Consider the following 22730-nt stretch of genomic DNA (forward strand, 5'->3'; position numbering starts at 1 on the left):
CACTGACTTTTTGTTAACTTTCAGTACAGTATTCAATACATTATATAAGGTATTCAACACTATTATCCAATAGGCTTGTGTTTGATGATTTTGCTCAACTGTAGGTTTATTTGAGTGTTCTGAGCACGTTTAAAATAGGCTAGGCTAAACTAAGCTACAACATTTAGTAGGCTAAATGTATTAAATGTATTTTCAATTCATTACATTTTCAACTTACCATGGGTTTATTGGGACATAACCCCATCACAGGGCTTCCCTGCTGGCTCAGTGGTAAAGAACCCACCTGCCAATGAAGGAGACCTGGGTTCAATCCCTGGATAAGGAAGATCCCCTGGAGAAGGAAATGGCAACCCACTCCAGTATTCTTGCCTGGGAAATCCCATGGACAGAGAAGCCTGGCGGGCTACAGCCCACGGGGTTGCAAAAGGGTCGGACACGACTCAGCGACTAAACCACCACCATGCTATCACGAATGAAGGGAAATCTGTATTCTTGTTTTTAGCGAGAAGAAAGAGGGAGGAACAAGCCTGAGCTACTCAGTCCCTTCATAACAAAACTGACCCCCAGACCGTCTCCCCTCACTAGGTCCTGGAGGGGAGATTCTAGTGCCCTGCCTGGTGGGATGTGGCGGGGCAGTTCTCATCCTCTTCTGCCCCGGTCTCTGAGACCTGATGCAGGGGAATCTCTTATTGAGAAGCTGAGCATCAGGGGTTCCCTAAGCCAGCTCTGAGAGGCATCGGGTCTTTTCAGCTGGAAGAGCTTGGCTCTGGGCTCTGGGAATTCCCTGGTAGTCCAGGGGTTAGGACCTGACGCTTTCACTGCCAGGGTCTGGGTTCAAATTCTGATTGGGAAACTAAGATTCCACAAGCCATGCAACGCTGCCAAAAAAAGAAAGGAAAAATCTCTCAGGCCGATGATGACACTAAGGAGGCCTGGAAAAGGGTAGTCCTGGAGGAGGACACCTATGTCTCATTTACAAACCTGAGTCAAGGCAAGTGTGGAAGCCAAAACAGAGAAAGGAACACTCAGTGGTCACCCAGCTGGATCTCTCTTGGAAATTTAGGCTGCAGACATGCTCACGAGTGTGTGAAAGTATATGCACGGTCACCTAGGAGACGTGAACTATTCACATAAATGTCAGTGTTCAAAGGAATCATAGCTTATACTTGATGTAGTGGGTTGAGAATTGGCCCTAAAAAGATACATTCTAACATATCTTAAATAACATAGATAAGTTCTAGTCCCCATATCTGTGAATATGACCTTATTTGAAATACACTTTGCAGATTTAATCAAGATCTTAAGGTGAAATTTATCCTGGATTTAGGGTGGGCAGGCTTCCCAGGTGGCGCCAGTGGTGAAGAACCCACCTGCCAATGCAGGAGACATAAGAGACGCAGGTTCAGTTCCCTGGGTCGGGAAGACCCCCTGGAGGAGGACATGGCAACCCACTCCAGTATTCTTGCCTGGAGAATCCCATGGACTGAGGAGCCTGGAGGGCTACAGTCCATAGGGTGGCAAAGACTCAGACACGACTGAAGCAACTTAGCACGCACAGCACACATTAAGAGAAAGGAGTGTCCTCATAAGAAAAGAATAGGAAAGAGAAAAGCTATGTGATGACAGGCAGAGACTGGAGTGACAAGTTTATGACCAAGAACTACAAGGATTGCTGGATTGCTGGGGGAGAGGCTTGGGATGAACTGTCCCTCAGATCCTTTAGAAGAAACCAATCCTGCCCACACCTTGAGTTCAGACTTCTGGATCAAGTTCTGTGGTTTAAAGCCACCCAGTTTGATTGCTCTGTTGTGGCAGCCCAAGGGAATTAATACATTTGCCAATTTGTCTTGTTTACCAGCTGTCACCCCTCCTAAGCCTTGGGAGGGCCAGGAGTTTCGTCTGGTTTATTCACTTTGTGTTTCCCAGAGCAGGCCCATAGTAGGTGCTCAATAAATATTGCATATCTGAATATATCAAGCAGACACTGTTCTGTGTGCTTTCCCATGGCTTACCTCATTTCCTCCTCACTGCAACCTTCTACAGCACTCATTATGCCCATTTTAAAGGGAGGTGAACTAAGGCTCCGAGGGACAAAGCCAGGATTCCAACCTACCAAAAAGATGGTGACTGTAGTCATGAAATTAAAAGGCACTTGCTCCTTGGAAGAAAAGCTATGACGAACCCAGAGAGCGTATTAAAAAACAGAGACTTCACTTTGCCGACATAAGCCCGTATAGTCTAAGCTATGGTTTTTCCAGTAGTTATGTACAGATATGAGGATTAAACCATAAAGAAGGCTGAGCGCCAGAAGAATTGATGCTTTTGAACTGTGGTGCTGGAGAACACTATTTAGAGCCCCTTGGACAGCAAAACGGAGAAGGCAATGGCACCCCACTCCAGTACTCTTGCCTGGAAAATTCCATGGATGGAGGAGCCTGGTGGGCTGCAGTCCATGGGATCGCTGAGGGTCGGACACGACTGAGCGACTTCACTTTCACGCATTGGAGAAGGAAATGGCAACCCACTCCAGTGTTCTTGCCTGGAGAATCCCAGGGACGGGGGAGCCTGGTGGGCTGCCGTCTATGGGGTCGCACAGAGTCGGACACGACTGAAGTGACTTAGCAGCAGCAGGACAGCAAAGAGATCAAAGCAGTCAATCCTCAACCCTGAGTATTCGTTTGAAGCACTGATACTGAAGCTTCAACTTCAATACATTGGGCACCTGATGCGAGGAGCCGACTCAGTGGAAAAAACCCTGATGCTGGGAAAGACTGAAGGCAGGAGAAGAGGACGACAGAGGATGAGATCGTTGAATGGCATCACCGACTCGATGGCCAGGAGTTTGATCAAACTCCAAGAGACAATGAAGGGCAGGGACGCCTGGTGTGCTGCAGTCCATGGGGGTCACAAAGCGTCCGACTCACTGAGCGATTGAACAACAATAATGAGAACCAGAAAAGGGGCGGGAAGGCAGACATTAAGCACATTCCAATAATAACCGATAATAACCGAAGAGCCTCCGTTTCTCAAGGAAATTGGAAGTAATAACCGACTTTGCCCACAGCGTGGAGCCGATGAGATCCTCGAGCGTTTGACCTGCGCAAGCGCCTTTACCCACAAAGCCTCCTGCTCGGGCAATATTGTTCCGCCCCCTTTTGCAGCACTCAACTACGGCACTTTACGACTCTGGTCCTTATTTCACTGGTGAGAACACGGCCCGGCCCGCCCCTCGAGCTTAGTAGGCCCCGCCTTGCTCTGAGTGGATTGGTTGTCCTTCCCACGAGCCCCGCTCTGACTGGCTCGCGTCGCTGCCACTCTATTTCAGCCTAGTGGCGCGCAGCGGCGGCTCCGGGCGGGAACGTGAGCGGCGGCGGCGGTGGCGGAAGTGGCCGGGGAGGCCGGTCCCTACCGACACCATGGTGAGGCGACGGGGGAGCCGGCCGCCAAGGGCCCTCGGGGCGGGTGCTGGGGCAGGGGCGATGCAGAGCGAGTGTGTCATCCGGGCCTCGAGTCCTGCCACCCGGTCGGAGCTGGGGAAACAGACCGGAGAATGCAGGGGGTTCTCTCAAGACACCTGGCACGTCGGTCTCAGGGGAATAGAGAATTGGACGAACGTGTAATAGTGTAGCAATCTAGCCGCAGTCTTCTCATTTTTTGTATGGAAGAAATGAGGTCGGAGAGGAAGGGGAACCCCCCCACACCCCTCCCAGAATCCCAGTGAATGAAATAGAATGGCTTCTCAGTTAAAGTGCCTCCGAGTGATCAGACCCAGTCTGACCTCGTAGAATGTAAAGTTAGAGCGCCAGGAAGTAGAGACCCGTTGTGCGTTCTCAGATTAAGCCAACTTGGGGAATTTCAGAGCTTGTAAGGTCCTTAGAGGGCTTCCCTCGTGGCTCCGTGGTAAAGAACCCGCGTGTCAGTGTAGGAGACGCGAGTTCCATCCCGGGGTCAGGAAGATCCTCTGGAGAAGGAAATGGCAATATCTTGCCAGAGAAATCTCGTGAGCAGGTGGGTCTGGCGGGATACAGTCCATGGGATCGCAAGAGTCGGACCGACTTAGTTACTGAACAACAACAAGGCCCTTAGGATGCTAGCGGCACAATCTCCTGTGCCTCTGTTTTTCAGGCTGAAAAACACCCAGAGATGGGTTTGCTTTTCCCAGGGTCACACAGGATGCGGTTCAGAGGGAGAGGGGTCATTTTGAGCCAAAATGGGCTAACTGTCCTCCCAATTCACAGAAGGAAAAACTGAGACCCTGACAGGAAACCTCTCCAAAGGCATGCTATTCACAAGTTGTGGACAAGTTATAGATCTAAACCAGAGAGTGCACGTCCCCCCGCCCCGCCCAGTGTATGACAGAGAAACTGTGGCCCCACAACGGAATTGAGAGCGGAGGGCTTCCTGAGAGAGTACTTGGCCTGTCAGCACCCAGGTTGCTCTGAGGTGGTCGCTGCACGTTTCTCTGAGCCAACCATGAGGGCTCATTACATTTCTCCTGATCAGTGTAAGGCTGGAGAGAAGGGAGCAGGTTCCTCTCTGCTCAAGGGTACAGTTGGTCTCAGGGAATGAGCAAAACTGGAAAAATCCATGTGTTAAGCTCTGTGGAGACAGGATTTTTGCTTTTTATTCTCATAGGAGTCCCAGAGCCTAGAGTAGTGCCTGCGTGAAGGACAGGCTCGTTCAGCCTGTTCCTTCCTTCTGGGGAGTGTTGAGGCCGTTGACAAGGCTTTTTCCCTGTGGTCCCTGCAGGGCCGGAAGCAGAGGTCTGGGTGAAGGAGTGGGTGGTCTGCAACAAATTCCTGAATTAGGAGCCTCAGGATACTGTTAGATCTAGGCCTGAGGACCAGGCCCCAGGCATTCTGAGAAAGGCCTTTCTTTCCTCAACTTTTCTTCCCTGACTCCAGAGGACCCTATCTCCCCCAGAACTGAGTGTTCAGCCCTCTCCTGTCTCCCCGGCACCTTCAAGCATCTTCCGTCCCCCACCGGTGCTGCTGTCCCTTCCCCTTGGCTGTCAGGTTCCTCAGGATCCTCCCCTTCCCCTCACCCCGTCTTCAGCACAGTTTGGGGTTGTAGAAGATGGTGAGATGTGACCGTGGCTCCAGGCCCTGGGCTGTCCCAGCTCCACCTCTCCCTACCTAAGCTCTCCTTTCTTTGTAGGGTGGAGCAGGAATCCCCCCGCCCCACGTGCCTCCAGGGGGTGGTGTGTGCTGTATTTGTTCAGCAAATATTTACTGAGACCTTCTTGTGTGCCTGACCGGGTGTTCAGTGCTGGACAAAGTCCACACCCTCCGAATTTTCCAGTCTAGCAGGAGGTTTGGCGTTTCCAGTCTAGCCAGGGAGACATCATAAATAAACAAGTTAATTAGAGACTGGCTGTGTCCTGTAATAGCAGCAGCAGAGGGTGACCCAGGTGGAAACCTCCTTTCTTCCCTCAACAGGGTTATAACGAGGACCTGGCTGAGGGCACAGTCACCAGCTGGGGGCAGGGCACCCCAGGCAGAGGGAGCCTCAGAACAAAGGCTGCCAGCAGCACCAGGCGCAGTGTGTGAGGCGCAGAGTGGGCCAGTTTGCTGGAGCTGGATCAGGTCTGGCTCTGTGGGCTGCCTAAGGAGCGGGTGCTGGTCCCATCTGTGTCGCAGCCATCCTCCGAGGGCACACTGCCAGCAACAGCTGTGGAGGCTGTGGGTCCTGCAGGTCTGTGCTACTGGTAGCTGGTACTGGTGGCAGCCTGAGAGGGACCAGCTTAGAGGCTGTGTGCCATAAAGGGACATCTGTGGGTTCCCTGCTGACAGGCATCAGCCCCCTCTCCCCAGCTTTACCAGGACCTTGCTCTGTGGCCCTGGGCAGGTTCCTCCTGCTCTTGCCGCTGGTGTCTCATGTAGAGGCTGCTTGATGGGACTGTTCCAACCCCCTCCAACCTCTCAGAGTCCATCTTCATTCTCACCTTCCAGGGCTAACCTGGTGATCTGGGAGGAGGATCTCGGTGTGCCCCGGTGCAGATTCCCATTGTGGACACAAGAGAACAGGCTTGCCCAGGAAGAGTGCGAGGCTTTGCCGCTGTAAATGCCCTGGGTGTGTGGCTGCTGCATGCATGTCTGAGCCTCCGGCTCACCGCACTCGGGCAGCCTCGCACAGATTCCTTCCAGAGCAGAGGGCAGGTTGGCCACCTACGCGCCCTTCTGGGAACAACCACCTCCTTTCCACGTGGCCCCTTCTTCCTCCTTATCTTGCCCTTCAGGAAGCTTGTGCAGGAAGTGGGCCTGGGCCTAGCTTCCTGCTGCCACTGGACCTCCCCTGGGTGGCTTGTAGGGAAGGCCCGTGGGATGTGGAATTCCCCTCCTTCCAAGCCCTTCCACAGGGAGCCTTCCTCTGGAGATTGAGGGCCATTTGTGGCCTCCTGACAGAGAGGCTCACAGTCCCCACCACCTGGAGAAACAGCTACCCCCTATTAGATAGAGCCTGAGAGTAGGCTGGGACTCCCCAGTAAAGAGCTCCTGGGGGTCAGGCCAACTTAGAGTTCCCCAGTTACTGGGGCATGGTACGGTTTTCCCTGAGGTAATTTCCTGTCTGGTGGGGCCCTTGCTCTAGAACTTTCACCTACCTATACTGGATAGGTTGCCATTGGACCCTGAACCCAAGCACTGCCCCTTGAGTCACCCTTCTGGAGGCCCAGAGACAGGCCCCAGGGTAAGGCTCAAGATTTGTGTTACAAAAATGAAAACTGATTCCCACCCCCACCCCAGTTAACACTATATGGGTTTTTTTTTTACGAGAAAGAAATTCAGTAATGAAGGAAACAGAACTATCTTGAAAGTTTACCTTTCCTGGGTGAGTTTTTAAATCCCATCGTTTATCTGCTGTCCCTTCCAGTAACCCCAGACTTGTTCTGAAATGTTTCTTCCTCTCACCTGGTAAATTCCTCTTGAATACCCAGCTCAGATGTCACCTCTTTAGATCAAGAGGCCAGTTGTCCCCTGCCAGGGGACAGTCAGGGCTGCCCCCCAAGGTGTGGGCCCAGCATGAGCTGGCTTCTGACAGGGTCGAGCCACGCTCCATCTCTCACTAAGTCTCTGGTGCTGGGCAGGTTCCTCAGTCTCTAAGCTCATCCTCACCTGTAAAGTGGGTGTGAGGATAACCATCTACCATACTGAAAATGAAAGGCTTAGCTAGAACTGCTTGTGTTAACCTGGACGTATCTCTGAAACATCATCAGAGCAAAACACGTAAGCAGGAGCAGGACCCATGTGCCATGATGCTGTTGATAAACCTGGAGGGCTATGCCTGGTCCTGTCAGGCATGAGCTACAGAGAAATACCCAGAATGATCACCCCAACACCAGAGGGCAGCTGCTGCTGAGATTATCAGGGGAGAGATCAAACCATTTTATTGAAGGACTTCAGGGGAGGGTCAAAAGGCTGGGAGGACAAAGATCTAACGTCCTTCTCCAGGCTGGGGTCTCCCCAGCTGCAGAATTACTGAAATGAGATTTTTTTCTAGACTTCAGTGCTAACCTGGGAGGCGGATATGTGGCCTGGGGTTGGGCAGAGTTCAGAGGCTGTGTTTCTGTTGAGGGATATGCTAGCCCTGCCTAGAGGCCGAGTCCACGGTGCTGATGAGCCAGACAAGTCATGCACTTTTGTTTGCCTTTCAGCTTCCCTTGTCGCTGCTGAAAACGGCTCAGAATCACCCAATGGTGAGTATGTGCCACTCTGGAGTGGTGCCTTTCAGCAGGGCCCAGCCTCAGCACAGGAACGGACACTGGGCAAAGGACGAAGTGCCTCCAGACAAGCCCGCCTCCTGCCTGTCCGTGAAGCAGCAGCTTGTCCTCTCCTCCCTCCCGCACGCCAGGGCCTGTGTCATTTCCGCTCCTGCTCCAAGTCATACGTACTTATTAAAAGTGTCAAATACTAGAGATTCGGAGGAAGTGGAATCCCCTCTTTGTTAATCTTCCCAACAATTTATTCTTCGGTATTTACACGTTTTGACTTTTAACGTGTGTGTAAGCATGAATGAATTTTTAAAATGTGGGTGGGTTCATGCAATACACATTTCCTAATCTGCTTTTGTTCCTTTGTGATAGAGTGTGATATCTGTCAATATGTTCTGTTGTCTTTCCTTTTTTAAATTCGGATGTTATTCACACGACCATGCAGTTCAGCCTTTTCAAGGCGGACAGTTTAGGGACGCGCAGCACGTTTGCAGTGTTGTGCAGCCGCCACCTCTGTGTCATTGCAGAGTAATCCTGTCACCCTAAAAGGCGGCCCAGTCCCCGTTAGCAGCCACCCCACAGCCCCCTCCCCCAGCACCTGGCAGCCACTACTCTGCCTTCTGTCTCTGTGGATTTGCCTGTCGTGGACATCCCCATACATGGGATCACGCAACATGTGTCCTTTCATGTCTGGCTTCTCTCCCTCAGCATGGTGTTCTCAGGGTTTGTCCGCCTTATAACGTGTGTCAGCCCTCCGTTCCTTATGGCCAGGTGCTTTTCCATTGTGTCGATATATCACACTTTATCCATTTGTCCTGGTGGCTTCCCTGATAGTTCAGATGGTAAAGAATCTGCTTGCAGTGTAGGAGACCAGAGTTTGGTCCCTGGGTCGGGAAGATCCTCTGGAGAAGGGAATGGCAGCCCACTGCAGTATTCTTGCCTGGAGACTTCGGTGGACAGAGGAGCCTTGCAGGCTACAGTTCACGGGGTCACAGAGTCAGACACGACTGAGCAGCTAGCACATATCCATTTCTTCCTGATGACGGACAGTTGGGTTGTTTCTGCTTTTTGGCTACTGAAAATTTGAGCTGCCGGGAGCATTTGTGTCCACATTTTTCCATGGATGTATGCCTTCATTTCTCTTGGGCAGATAGCTGAGTTGATTCCTTTTCTTTCTTTTTTTTTTTTTTTTTCAATTTTTTCAAACTGGAAAGTGATGACTTTCTAAATCATGTTTAAACCTTAAAGTGGTTGCCAAGGGAAACAGGGAGAGTAGCTGTAAAATGTCGACAGCACCATGGAAGGCAGGGGAGAGCACGTGATGACTGCCGGTGGCCATCCGGGGACTCAGCTGAGCTGTCCTACAGGCCTACCAGGGTCTCACCCTTGCCCCCGTCACTGGTCACCCACCAGCAGAAACTTGAGCAGGAAGTCACGGGCATGGGCTGGGCTGCCGCTGGCGCTCATCATGCCAGCACCCGGCATCGTGCCAGTGCTCAGGCTCAGCCCACAGAATGGTGCAGAGGTGGTGTCTGGGCAGCCCAGTGCCTCTCCAGCCCCAAGAGTTGATTATTTTAAAAAATTTTTATTTTATATTGAAATACGGTTGATCCACAGCACTTTGTTAGTTTCAGGTGTCCAGCAAAGTGATTCAGTTATGTATACACAGGTATCTGTTATTTTTAAAATTCTTGTCCCATGTAGGTTGTTATATAATATCGAGCAAACAATTCCCTGTACTCTAGAGTAGATCCTTGCTCAGTGTTTGTTTGCGTTTGGAGTAGAATTGGTTTACAGTGCTCTGTTAGTTTCTGCTGTGCGATGGAGTGAGTCAGCAGTATGTGTATGTATCCCCTCCCTCTTGGACCTCGTCCCACCCCACCCCCTTCCCATCCGTCTCGGTCATCACACAGCATTGAGCTGAGCTCCCAGCGCTATCCTGCAGGTTCCTGGTTATTCATTTTAAATATAGTTGTGTCTGCATGTCAATTCCAAACTCCTTAACTATCCCTCCTCGCCCCCATCCCCTCTGGTGACCATAAGTGTGCTCTCTCAGTTGATATTTTTTTTAAGACAGGCTTTTCCTAGCAACAGCATGTCTTCTGCATGAGGTGCTTTTCCCGAAACACATCAAGACAGGCAAGTAATTCCTGCAGTGAAAGACTACCTCCAGACCACCATGGACCGCGCATGTGGCATCACTGGGCACCTGGCCGCCCTCTCACCCTAACTTTGCTCGTTCTTTTAAAGATGTGTGGGTGTTGTTCATTTCTTCCACACACAGGAAAACGGTTTCATCATAGAAAGTGTACAATGCCCAGCAAAGTGTACTGAAAAAGCAGAGCACATCTCCTGCAAGATGGGCCCCTGGGGGCTGGGCACTGTGCGCTGTGCCCGCTGGGTCCCAAGAGGAGCCAAGGCCGTGTCTGACCAGGCCCGATGGTGGTGACCTGCTCCTTGGGGTAGGTCTGCCCTTCCTCGGGGCCTGTGCCTGATGTGGGGCCCGTTTCTCTCCAGCTGGTGGAGCTCAAAAACGGGGAGACATACAACGGGCACCTGGTGAGCTGTGACAACTGGATGAACATCAACCTGCGTGAGGTGATCTGCACGTCCAGGGTGAGTACCCTGTGCCCTCAGCCTGTACCCCCATCTGGGGGCCTTCAGGTGGTACTGGTCTGGTGGGTGTTTTGAGTGGAGGCTCTGTGGCCAGGGTCATGCACTGGGACCTGGGATGACCTTCCAGAGCCTCGGCCTTCCCACTTCCAAGTCCGGTACAAGCCCTCTGCCTGGACTTTTGGGAGGAGTGGGACAGCCCACACCTCAGCCTCTACTGCAGGTCATCCTGCCAGGGGCAGGGCTTTGTGGAGGGCCGGGGCCCGAGGCACCGGGCTGGATGTGGAGCTGGGCAGAGGCACAAGGCTCCAAGTCTCTGGTGCCCTGGACTTTGCACCTGTGGTTGCTGCCCAGCAGGTGCTGAGCTGCTCCTCCACCCCCCAACCCCAACCCCACTCCTGACCAGGAAGGACTTGTGCCGTTCTCTACAGGAAGGGGGTGGCCTCCAGGGCAGACTCCCTCCCCCTACCTGCACTGGGTTCTGCTAGTTAGCGCTTTCCTTTCCCCTTGATTCCCGTCTCCAACACCTGCTCAAGGTAGCCCCCCATGTTACGGGGAAGAACCTGCTGGGAGGCCTGGGCTGTCTTGAGCCAAGGACAGGGTACCCTCAGGGCTCGCCCCGCCAGCATTCAGCAGAGCACGAGGCAGCCACTCTTGTCCTCGAAGACACACAGGGGCGGCGGGACCACCCCCCCTCCCCCTCAGCTGCTCAGCTCTGTGGCTTATTTCCTGGGACCAAACTCCAGGTGGCAGGTGGCTGGGGATTTCCATTGTGGCTGTAGCACATGGCGCCATGGTGCACAGCTGGGCACGTGTCCTTCTGCACATGGCCAACAGGTTTCTGTCCACTTTGAGGACGTCGAGCCAATCACTGGGTCTTGGGGCCAAGGTCAGTCCTGCCTCCATGGCCAAGCCTGGACACATGGCTTCCCCTGGAGGGTTCCCCTCAGGACCCAGCAGTTGGGAGGAGAAACTGGGTGTGAGGAACCAATCTGTGCAGCCATCAGGCCTCCTCACCTGTAAACAGGTGACAGCAGCCCCTTCTCCCCTTGGGCAGCTGGATCCAGAGACCCCAGAGGCTGAGAGTGTGCAGGAGAGCAAGGGTCTGGAGGCATGAGCTGCCCCCATGGAAAGCGTGTAAGCCTGGTTCCCCCAGGGAGTGCGCTGGGCTGGGCTGCCCTTGGCTGGGGAAATGCCTCATGCTGAATGGCCGCCCTGGTCCCAGCCCTGAGCTTCCACAGAATCATCGTCCTGCCTGGCTGTACTCTGCATCCCCACGGACTTGGCTGCTCGCCTACCGTTTCTGGGAAAAGAATGCTCTGAGGCCTCTTGGGGCTCCTGTATGGGTCGGGGGCTCTTATGTATGTTCCTGGGAAGAGCTGGCCCTCAGACATTCCACTTGTCCCTGCCGAGCGCCTGCACTGGGCTGGGCCAAGTGGTCCAGGCACTGCTGATGTCATGCAGGAGGACTGGGGGTTTCAAGAAGGCTGCAAGCGAGGGCTGCAGTTAGCCAGATATGAAAAGGAGGAAACAGCGTGTGCAAAATGCTGGAGGCCAGAAGCCTACTGTGTGTGTTCCAGAATGTTCCATCTGGAAGGCGCATCGAATGCTGAGAGAGGGCAGCCAGAGTGGGGCTGGATCTCAGGCCCTCTGGAGCCACACTTGAGAGAGTTGGACCTTGTCCTCGGCCAACGGGGCCCTGATTGGGATCTAAGCAGGGAGATGTCTTGGTCTGATTTCTAGGGGTGTGGGGGAGGGGTTGGCTTGGGGCAGCAGGGGTGGGGCAGGAGAAGCAATCTGATGGATGAGGTCCCGGGCTCCTGCCCAAGGGCAGCAGGAGGGTGGGGTGAGGCCTTGTGCTGGTCACAGGATGTTTGAGAGTCGGGGGGAGACAGCATCCTGAAAACTTCAAGGTCGGCGTTGCTCAAGAGTCTACAGCTGTACAAGTCCCCTTGTCTCTCTAGCTTCCATTAGCTCCCCTGTAAACTGGCATCACTGGATGCTGCCCTGGCTGGCCCCAAACCTGCCTCCCCACCCTCTCCTGGCCCTCTTCACCCACCACCCAGGGTCTGTGTCCTGCTCACCTGTGTCCCTTGGCCAGCTCAGACCCTGCCACGAGACACTTGTGTGAATGACTGAGTCACGGTGTGTGGAGTGGACTCCAGGAGAGTTCGGGAAGACTGGGAGCAGAAGGGGGAGGAGCTGAGTTGTGGCAGCGCCTGGCCTGTGAGGCAGCCTCACCCCTCTCCAGGCTTTGGATGGCATCCCCCACCAGAGGACAGGCTGAGGGCACAGGCTGCTCACGAGGCCCTGCCCCGCCCGCCCTCGTGCGTGAAGGGCTGCCAAGGGTCTAGAGAGAGCCTGCTGGAGGGCTGCCCTCCCGTGTCCTGTGCAGAAGGAGGAACCTCATACCCTGCGGGGGTGACGCCAGGCGCAGGGAGCCTGAGCGGATGGATGCTGCCCGGCTGCCTACACGTTCCTCCCCACGGCTCTGACACGTACCCCCTGTTGCAGGACGGGGACAAATTCTGGCGGATGCCCGAGTGCTACATCCGCGGCAGCACCATCAAGTACCTGCGCATCCCCGACGAGATCATCGACATGGTCAAGGAGGAGGTGGTGGCCAAGGGCCGTGGCCGCGGTGGCCTGCAGCAGCAGAAGCAGCAGAAGGGCCGCGGGATGGGGGGCGCCGGGCGAGGTAGGCCCTTCTCTCCGCCTTCTCCCCTGGCAGGCAGCCGGGGCCTCCCCGCTGGAGGGTGACTGCCGCACGCGGCATCTGGCCCGGCCCAGTGCTGACATTCTCCACTGGTGGCGTCATGTTGCCGAGGGCCTGGCTCTGCGCCCCTCCTCCATGGCACTGGGGGGCTGTGACTCACGGGGCTCTTCTGTAGAACAGCTGATGCTGCTGGTTGCCACCTGCATGCCCCGTGTCCCCCGCCCCAGGAGCCCAGCTAAGCCCTAGTGGTCAGTGCTAGCCGCGCCCATCCTCACAACATGGGCCCTCCTCCCCGCAGTGGCTCTTGGTGCTCCCTCAGCTCCAGATGCCGCCCGGCAGACTAACCCAGTACCCACACAGACCTGGGACTTGAGCCCCACCTGTGTTTCCTGGCAGGTGCTCTGGGCACCTCGGGGAGGCTCAGATTCCCCCCTGCGGAGAAGATCCCCGTGGTGCCCAGCCTGGGACCCTTCCCTGCTGCGACTCCTTTAGACAAAACCAAGGTCATGCCTTTTGGGTAGATCACCCCACACCACCCTGAAATCATAAATCTTGCATAAAACTAAACGTGCAGTCAGCTAGAGCCGCAGCCCAGAGGCCAGCTGTGGGCCCCACCCTTCCCCACCTCCCCCACCCGACTTCTGTCTCACCCACCTGGAGGGCCTTGTATGCCAGGTTCCAGGAACCCACCTTGGGGGCTTATATGCAGAGCCAGGAAAGACATAGGAGCCCCCCCTGAGCTGAGGCTTGAGTGACAGAAAGGAGCCAGAGAGAAGAGGGCACCGCAGGTGGAGAAGAACCTAGGATGGGGGTGAGCAGGGCCCCAGAGGTCCCAGGACCTGCCCCCAGGGCTAGGCTGTCCACCCAGGGTGGCCTCGCTGTCGAGTAAACTGCCTGAAGGAGCAGGGAGGACAGGGAGAGCCGCTTGCTTGCACAGGGGCCCCTGCACGACCAGGCTCCCCTTGGCCAAGCTGGGTCTTGCTCCATTAGAGATGAGGCTGGGCAGACCCTGTCAGCACTGGCTCTGTCCCCTGTATGCGTGTGGAGGAAGGGGGCCCTGGAAGGCCAGGCTGCTGCTTCTGCGACTTCCTGGGCAGGGGCTGCACCCACCCTTGGGCCATTCACCTTCCCCAGCAGCAGTGCTGCGTGCTCCACGTAAAATGCCTTTCGGAAACAGCCCCACCTCTGGCTGCAGAGGTCAGAGCTCAGGAGGCTCCCCCGCCCCTTCTCTGGGCTGGACACACAGAGACCCCACCCCACCCCATTGTTTCTCTCGGGGCCAGCAAGGCAGGGTGGGGTCCCCCGGTGCAGCCCCAGTCACAGAGCTGAGCATCGTTGCTCCACCCCTGGGCTGAGTCCAGGCCTCATCCTAGCTTGTACCCCCAGCTCCTCCTGGAAACCCTTCTGATTTTGTCCTGCCGATGACTACCCACCCCCTCACCTTGGCCCTCAGCCCTCTCTTCCAGGAAGCATCCCCCCCCCCGACCCCCGCAAGCCCCAGTGTGACTTGATGCCAACCTCTGTCCTTCTTGGCATCCTTCGCACCCCTGGGGCGCCTGGTCTGATATCCCTTGTCACACTGAGAATGTTGTGGAGCAATACCCCTGCCCAGCCCTGGTCAGACACTCCATCTCAGGTTTTCAACCTGCTCTTCCCACTGATGGTACGGTCACTGCCCCCACTTTACAGAGGTGAAAGCTGAGGCTCAGAGGGGTTCAACGACTTGGCTATAGTCTAAGGGTTCCAGTTCCTGGTCCCTGCCCACAGTGACCCTCCCAGCCTGGCTCTACTGAAGCCCCCGTCCTGTCTCACAGGTGTGTTCGGTGGCCGAGGCCGAGGTGGGATCCCTGGGACTGGCAGAGGTCAACCAGAAAAGAAGCCAGGCAGACAGGCGGGCAAGCAGTGAGCCGCCCCTCCATTCCCGAGACTGAGCTGCCGCACCAAGCACCTGCTCCCACCCTGAGGCTGCATTCCTGGTCTCCAGTTTATGACTGTTCAGAACAAAAAGAAGAGGCAGGGGTCGGGGAGGACCCCCTGCCTGTCATCTTGTGGTCCTCTTTTTGTTAGCCAGCAGTTCTATGGTTGGAAATGTTAATTCTGTGCTTCTGGTTTTGTGAAGCCGCAGCCAACTGGATTCCTGGAAGATTCTGTGTTTAATGCATCGTTAAAGCCCTCACTCTTGTTTTAAGGGCAGGCATTTTCCAAACAGGTTTGTTTTGCATTCTGTGTGGTAAACAGACGGGAGGTTTTTATTTTCAGCTGTTTGCACTGAGATTGACAGCCTGGAGGGTCTCCTGAAACACGGGCCCTGAAACTGCCTTTTCGAAATGGATCCAGGCAAACGTATGCCTCAGAAGCTGTTCTGGGGGATGATGCTGGGCCCTGTTCCGTCCCTTCTTCTCTCCCTCTTTGTCTTAGAAAAATAAAAACAAATACAACTACAAACTGCGAAATCCATAATTCCTTTGAACCACTGGATGAATCTAGTTGTAGTGTCCTCAGGAAATCACAGCCCCCACGCAAGAAGTTTCCTTTTGCCCCCTGTGGCCTCTCACCAAGGGGAACCATTTCAATGGGACACTGGTTCCCATGACCCTCAGCAGCCTCTTACAAAAGGTGGAAGGCAAAGTGGGGGTCTGGTTAGTAGGGGAGCCCCTTCCCCCTCTATGGGGCGGTGGGGGAGGGAAGTTGTGGGTGGGAGCCAGTGGGACACCCACACTGCCTGTCCTCAGCCTCCGTCTCTGTTGTGCAAGCACTGTTCACAGCAGAGCACCTTGAGAAGCTGTGACAAGGAGCTGCCTCCAGGAACACATGAAGAAGGCTTTTCACGAACCGTTTACCTCTTAGAGTCGGGGCACTTGCCTGTCCGCGACTCAGCGATTTGCCTGAGACGCTGAGCCAGCACTTGTGCGGAACACTTCCGGCGATGTGGTCCTTTGACCGATATTCCTGGACAGCCTGGTGTTAAGAGGCTGGTTCCTATGGATGTGAGGTCTACCTGGCCTGAGGTCTACTTGTCACCGATACCATGTTGAGACCGGTTCTGAAGGGTGATTGGAAGAAAAGATGGTGGTGCCTGTAGAACTCCACTTAGGTCTGCCAAGTACTGGCCTAGCTATCGCAAATCCTCTCATAAGATTTCTCAGTCTCATCGTATCTGGAGAGTGCTGTTCCCTGCCACTTCCTCATCATTGCTTCTCTCCATTTGCACCCCGCCCAGGACCTGCTGCTGCCTGAGTCCTTGTTTTGGCATAGGTTGGGGACAGGGGTGCGGGGTCTGAGTGTGACCTGGGCCCTGGGAACCCACCTCCCTCAGAGACGTGGGTGGTGCCAGGCCAGGCTGGTAGGAAGACAAAAAAAGAATGGCGGGGAGGGAGGGCCTGTGTTCACAACTCCCCTCCCCATAGCCCTGGACACAGAATCCCATAATGGCCTTTGGGGGCCTTGGTCTGAAGTCTGGGTTTCCCACTTGCCAAGGGCGTGATGTCTGGTGAGGCTTTGATGAAAGCCGGGGCCTCTGCCTCGGGTGTCCTGCACGGCTGTGAACGAGAAACCCTTTAGAAGCCCCGCCCCTTCCTGCTGTTCGCGGTTTGGTTTTTCTTCCTTAGCTCTGGACCAAGAACATGTTCAGACGTTCCCAAGGGCCTCTTCGGCCGCTCAAGGTCTTGGGTCTCCGACGCGCCCCGTCTCCACACAGGGGCGCATCCCCGGCGGCGTGCGTAATCGCGGCTTCCTGCCCGCGCCGCCAGCCGCCCCTGACCTTTCCAGCCGGGCAGCCCCGGCTCCCGGCTCAGTTCTCTCCGAGCCCGCTGGTGACGTGAGCCGCCTCCCCAGCACTGGCCGCTTAGGTGCCAAGGGGCTTCCGGAAGCCTCCGTCCTCCTGAGCTGGGTGTCAGGACAGCCCGGTTTTCCAGTTCTTCTTCCTGGTTGGTTTCAAGAAACCAGCCTCAACGCCCTGAACAAGAAGAGAAACCAAAAGTGCCGGGCTGGTTCCCACAAGTCGGCCTCCTTCTTTCCGCCCTCCTGATGGTCTGTCTCCGGGGGCTAGCGCCCCCACCATCTGACTGCTGCATGACCCGCAGCCTGCGGGCTACCATAAGTGTAGGTGGTGAAGTGTAGGTGTTTCCCGCGGGCCGTCCTCCCTTTGGAGTTTGTTCCAGCTGTCAGGCCAGGGAGGCCCACACACCCAGGTGTGACTCAGCCTGGGGCCTGCCTGGATTGCCCTGTTGCTTCAACCTGGGGCCATGAGTCCATTTCAGGGAGCTGGATCCAGTGGGCAGCCATCAGCAGCAGCCCCCAGGGAGTGGTGGGCAGGAGGGCGACGCTTGCCTTCCTGTCCTGCACACCCCTCAGCACTGACTCCTCCTCCACCAGCACCTCCCCTGGAAGCCCTGCCCCAGCCTGCTGCCTCCCACTTCCTCAGGCAGGCTTGATGGCAGGTGCCCGCCCCAGCCATCCAGCTGGGCCCTGGGGTCTGCGTGTCCCGGCCTGTGTGTCCCTACCTGCCATCACTGTCTCAGTGTTCTCTGAGAGCCCTCCGTGGACAAGGCTGCTTGGTCTGTGGGAGGTACGGGAGGTGGTCTGATGTCCACTCAGACAGTCTCAGTGGGGGCAGCTGTTCGCCATAACGGGAACAGAGGCCTGGCTGGGGGTGGAGGAACTGGGGCCACAACCGCATCCCAGGCACTGGAGACTAAGCTGTGAATTAAACAGAGTCCCCCAGCCCAGTGACCCTTAACCTTCCAGGAGGGTGAGCTGGCAACGGACGGGCCAAATGCACAAATGCCAGGAAGAAAATGAGGGTGGGGAGGGGCGGTCAGGGCAGGCCACCCACGGGTGACATTTGAGAACAGGGCTGGAGGGAGGCAGAGGAGCCATGCCCCCGGCGGAAGAGTGTTCCTGACAGGGAGACAGCCTGTGCAAAGGTCCTGTGCCAGGTGGTGGCAGGAGCAACGTGAGAGGACAGGAAATGGGGCAGGTGCAGGCCCTGAGTGAGACAGGAAGCCACAGAAGGTTCTAGAACAGACGGAGGCAAGCCTGGAAGCCAAGAGACCAGAGGAAGCAGTGCTGGGGCGGGGGGTGGGGTCAGCCCAAGGGAGAGGCCACAGAGGCGGCGGGGGAAGGGGACAGGGTTGTTCTGCAAGCTCAGGACGCTGGGCTGGGAGCTTTCTGAAGAAGGGGCACATGGTCAAATCGGTTTCTGAAGGACATGAAGCCTCTGGGGAGGACTTTCCTGGAAGCCTAGTGGTTAAGACTGCCTTCCAATGCATGGGGTGCAGGTTTGATCCCTGGTCAGGGAGCTAAGATTCCACATGCCTCTGGGCCACAAAACCAAAACAGAAAACAGTAATAAGACTGTCCATATTCAATAAAGACTTTAAAAATGGTCCACATCAAAAAAGTCTTTAAAAAAAAGCCTCTGGTCTCGGGAAGAGAGCAGGGAATAACAGGTAAACGGAACAGTAAGCACAAAACCCCTGAGACTCTGGGGCCTGCTTGGGGAGGGAAGTGAGGATGAGCAGGCCCAGGGGCTCGATCCCAGTAACAGCCGAGTGGGGCACAGGCAGTGCCCGTGTGCAAACACAGAGAGGGCGAGCCATCTACCCCAGGACACACGCTGGGACGTGTAACTCCACTGTGCCTCAGACACACAGCCAGTGCTCCATACTTGCTTTTTTTTAAAAATAAAATTTTCTTCATACTAGGAATTGAACTCGTGCCCCTTGCAGTGGAAGCGCGGAGTTTGAACCGCTGGACCTCTGGGCAAGTCCCTCATTCCTGCTTGGAAACAGGAGAAGCGCCTCACTGGGCACCTGGGGAGTGTCTGAAACCTCACCTGGGATCCTCTTTCTCTCCATTAGCTGTGGGGGCAGCGTGACTGACTGGCCGGGGGGACCTGGGCTGTGGTGCCATGCCACAGGGAGGGGCCAGGCCACCGTCCTCTGTGCCCCGGAGGCCAACACCAGATGCCTGGCCCCAGGTCCGTAAGCTGTCACCTTACAGGCCCTGGGTCCTGCCCTGAGACCCCCCCTCCTGGTCTGGGCCCAGCCACCCAGGGATGACTCACCCCCACTCCGCCCCCGCTGGAACCAGGCACCAAAATAGTCACCCAGCTCACTCTTGGGAGTGGCCGTGGAATATTTCAGGGCCACGTTCAGTGCCTAAAAATACTTGGGGAATACAGGCATGCATCTCCCCTCCCCTCGTTCCCTTCTCTGTTCCTTGGAAAACCATCCCTATAAGCACCCCGGGCCCGTCCCTCCACGCTACACCCCTCCAGCAGGTTATGCCTCCCCGGCCAGCAGGGCTGTGGGAGGTCCGCAAGTGCCCACATCCCTGTCAAGTGTGGTGAGGTGGCCTTGCTTCCTCCCTGTTGCCATGGAGAGACTCCACAGGTTCCCCAGAACTCTCTGGAAGGGTGAAGCCTTTTCCATGACCCTTAGAAGTCTTGATTCCTGGAGAGGGAGGCCAGGACGCAGGAACATGGATCAGGGAGATCTTCATTACTCAGCACTTTTCCTTCAAAATTAGAAAATGCATCTTGCTGTTTGTGTTCACGAGGCTGCTGGAAGCAGGCTCCTAGGACAGGGCCCCCAGCTGGATCCAATCCTGTTGCCTCCCCCGGCCACCTGTTTTGGGATCCCACGTAGGTTACTGGTCCTTCTCCCTCCCCCAGGGAGCAGGCTGTCCCCCTCCAACACACCCAAATATCTTTGACATCATCCTAACCACTCAGTGTCCTGGGCACACTCCATCCTAACCACCAAGCTCCCTGATCTTTCTTGTGGCCCCAGGAAGGAGAGGGGAATGATTCGAGTTGGAGAGTGGCTTGGCCCACTGGGGTCTGATTCATTTCTCTACCCCCTGAAGCCTCCAGCTGGAGGGAATAGCAGGTGCAAAGGCCCTGGGGAAGGCACATGCTGGGTGTCTTGAAGACACAGCAAAGTGAGCATTATTGCTTAAAGTCCACACCTGATGACTCAGAAGGTAAAGAATCTGCCTGCAATGCAGGAGACCCGGGTTCCACCCCTGGAATTGGGAAGATCCCCTGGAGAGGGAAATGGCAACCCACTCCAGTATTCTCGCCTGAGACATCCCATGGAGAGAGGAGCCTGGCGGGCTACAGTCCACGAGGCTGCAAAGAGTGGGACACAACCAAGCAACTAACACAGACAGTTTTTACCTAAAGTGCTTTAAAAACAATTGAAGTAACATTCAGTAACAAAAAGTCAACCTTTTTAAAGTGAGCAATTCAGGGACCTCAGTGACTAAGACTTTGCTTCCAGTGCAGGGGGCCAGGCTTCCATCCCTGGTCAGGAGGGACTAGATCCCACTTGCCTCAACCAAAGATCCTGCATGCCACATCTAAGACCTGGCACAGGCAAATTAGAAGCAACCAAAAGAAAGTGAGCAGTTCAGCGGTATTTAGTGCATTCACGATGTTGTGTAACCACCACCTGTACCTAGTTCCAGAACATTGTCATCACCCCAGAAAGAAGCCTCACGCCCACTCCCTCCTCCTCAGCCCCTGACTATCACTAATCTGCCTGCCGTGTTTACGAACTGACCTGTTCTGGACATTTCACATAAACGGAATCACATCCTATGCGGCCCTTGGCATCTGGCTTCTTTCACTCAGCATGGGATTTTTAAGGTTCATACGTGTTGCAGTGTGTATCGGTGCTTCATTCCTCTCTTTGGCTGAACAATATGCCATATGACTGGATACATTGTGTTTATCCTTCATCAGCTCCTGGACTGTCCGTTGAGTGTTTACGCTGTGTTTACACCTAAGGAACAACAGGCCATCTCTTAGGTCTATATACTCTGAAGATGGGGGGTAGAGAGAGAACCAGGAAACCAAGAACTAAACAAGACAGATACCGGTTGAAGACCCTAAGGGTCTTCCAGGCAGAGAGAGCAGCATGTGCAAAGGCCCCCAGGTAGGAATGAGCTCATGTACTGGAGGAAAGGCACAAGGGCTGATGTGGCTAGCGCAGGATAAGTGAAGAGTGAGGTGGTCACAGCTGTGAGGCCTGAGGGGTGTGGGGAAGCGTCTGGGCTGTACTTTGAGATGGAGAGACAGAGAGACTGAAAGAGACACAGGAAGAGGGGGAGAGACTGACAGCAGAAGGGAGAAAAGAGGGCCTCAGCATCTTGAGGCCTGGGCCCAAGTGGCCAAGGGTCTTTGCCAGCATCCTCTCAGCCCAAACCCTTCTCAGATACTCTGATTGCATGGGCAAGTTAACTACCCTCTGCTGGGAACAGTGTGGCCACACAGGAAGTGGTCCATAAACGTTAAGTGGATGAATGAACAGAGGGATGGATGGATAGGTGGGTGGATGGATGGGTGGACAGACAGATGGGCAGGATGACAGGTGGATGGAGGGAGGAAGAGCTGGTACCCAGTCACTGCAGTGAGAACAGGATCTCCCACCTGCTAGTAGGTGATTGGATGGGGGTTGTGGAGGAACTTAACCAGCTGCCACAGGGCCTCACCCACCCTTCTCTGGTCTCAGAAGATGAGTGGAGTGGAGGCTGCAGGGTGGGGGCTGGGCAGGGTGCCTTGCGTGCAGAGGCGGCCGCCGGGTACCAGATGCTGCTACCTGCCTCTGCCTCTGAGTCAACATCACCATGGCAACGCGGGCCCTGCCGGATGCTCCTCCGGGCACATCCCCCATCACTGCAGCCACCGTCACCACCACCTCCTCACAGGGGGCTGGGGCAGAGGGGCAGCTATTTTTAACCAGGTTGCGGGCAGAGCTCAAGGACCCCGATGCCCACCTTCTCCCATCTGTCAGCCTCTCTGTCTCTTAAGCCACCCCCTCTCTGCAGAGCTTGCAGCCAAACATGGGGTGAGGGGGCTGAGTGAGGGGCCCAGTGGGGTTGGGGAGCCATCCGAGGGAAAGTCTTCAGGCTCAGCTAGATAGGGGGGCTGCAGAGTGTTTTCTAGGCACTAGCGAGGGAATATCATGGGCAAAGGTTAGGTAGCTTGATGGCAGCAGTGGGCAGAGAGCTAGGTGACAGGGAGATGGGCTGAGCAGGGAGTCACAGGGCATGTAAAGAGGCCAGGGGGGCACTCTCAGAGAGCCAAAGATGGACCCCTGTGACCCTGGGCAGCCTCTATGCCCCGTGTCTCCCCTGCATTCTCTGGAACATGGGCACTGGTGGGGAAACGGAGGCAGGGAGGGTAGTCACAGGCTCTACCTGAGCTGGCAAGGACTCCACCTAGCCCCACCCCAGCTACTGACAACATGGATGCCCCTGTGATTCGCCCCTGCCCTTACCTTCCCCCATGTCCCTTTTCCTCACTCCACTCCAGCCTCTTCCTTGATTGTCTTCCAACACACCCCATCTCTACCTCAGGGCCTTTGCACTTGCTAATCCAGCGTTTAGGAACATCCTTCCCTGGTGCCTTCTTGCAGATATCATGGACCCTCTGTATTCCCCACTCCTCTCTTCCTGGTGAGATTTCTTCACCGCTCTTGCCAGATATTATATTACCTATGTTTTCAGACATTCCCACCCCAAGAATGCGGGCCCCTCTCAGAGTGTCGGTCTATCCAACGATGGCAGTAGCCAGTGTGCCGAGGGAAGGGGAAGCCAGACCATGAAATGCCAGTGTCTGGGTCCTCTCCACCTGACCCAGAGCTGCAGGGCCAGGCTGGGGACTTGGGAGCGAGAGCCTCAGCT

At 55.4% G+C, this 22730-nt stretch overlaps 1 protein-coding gene across 1 annotated transcript; it reads left to right on the forward strand.

Annotated features, from left to right (window-relative positions):
- The first annotated feature begins 3351 nt into the window (after window positions 1–3351).
- LSM4 (LSM4 homolog, U6 small nuclear RNA and mRNA degradation associated) lies at window positions 3352–15455 on the forward strand. The gene is made up of 5 exons (XM_068980811.1): window positions 3352–3419; window positions 7652–7693; window positions 10226–10324; window positions 12836–13019; window positions 14852–15455. Exons 1-5 carry the CDS (start codon window positions 3417–3419, stop codon window positions 14941–14943), a joined length of 420 nt encoding a protein of 139 aa, XP_068836912.1. The 5' UTR covers window positions 3352–3416; the 3' UTR covers window positions 14944–15455.
- The last annotated feature ends 7275 nt before the right edge of the window (window positions 15456–22730 follow it).

Source organism: Capricornis sumatraensis, chromosome 9 (genome assembly GCF_032405125.1).
Source record: "Capricornis sumatraensis isolate serow.1 chromosome 9, serow.2, whole genome shotgun sequence".
NCBI classification, from domain to species: Eukaryota; Metazoa; Chordata; class Mammalia; order Artiodactyla; family Bovidae; genus Capricornis; species Capricornis sumatraensis.

Excerpts from the sequence above, each read along its gene's own strand:
- LSM4 (XM_068980811.1), top strand. Across the intron at positions 7,694-10,225 it reads CGGCTCAGAATCACCCAATG|CTGGTGGAGCTCAAAAACGG; the intron begins GTGAGTATGTGC and ends GTTTCTCTCCAG. Across the intron at positions 10,325-12,835 it reads AGGTGATCTGCACGTCCAGG|GACGGGGACAAATTCTGGCG; the intron begins GTGAGTACCCTG and ends CCCCTGTTGCAG.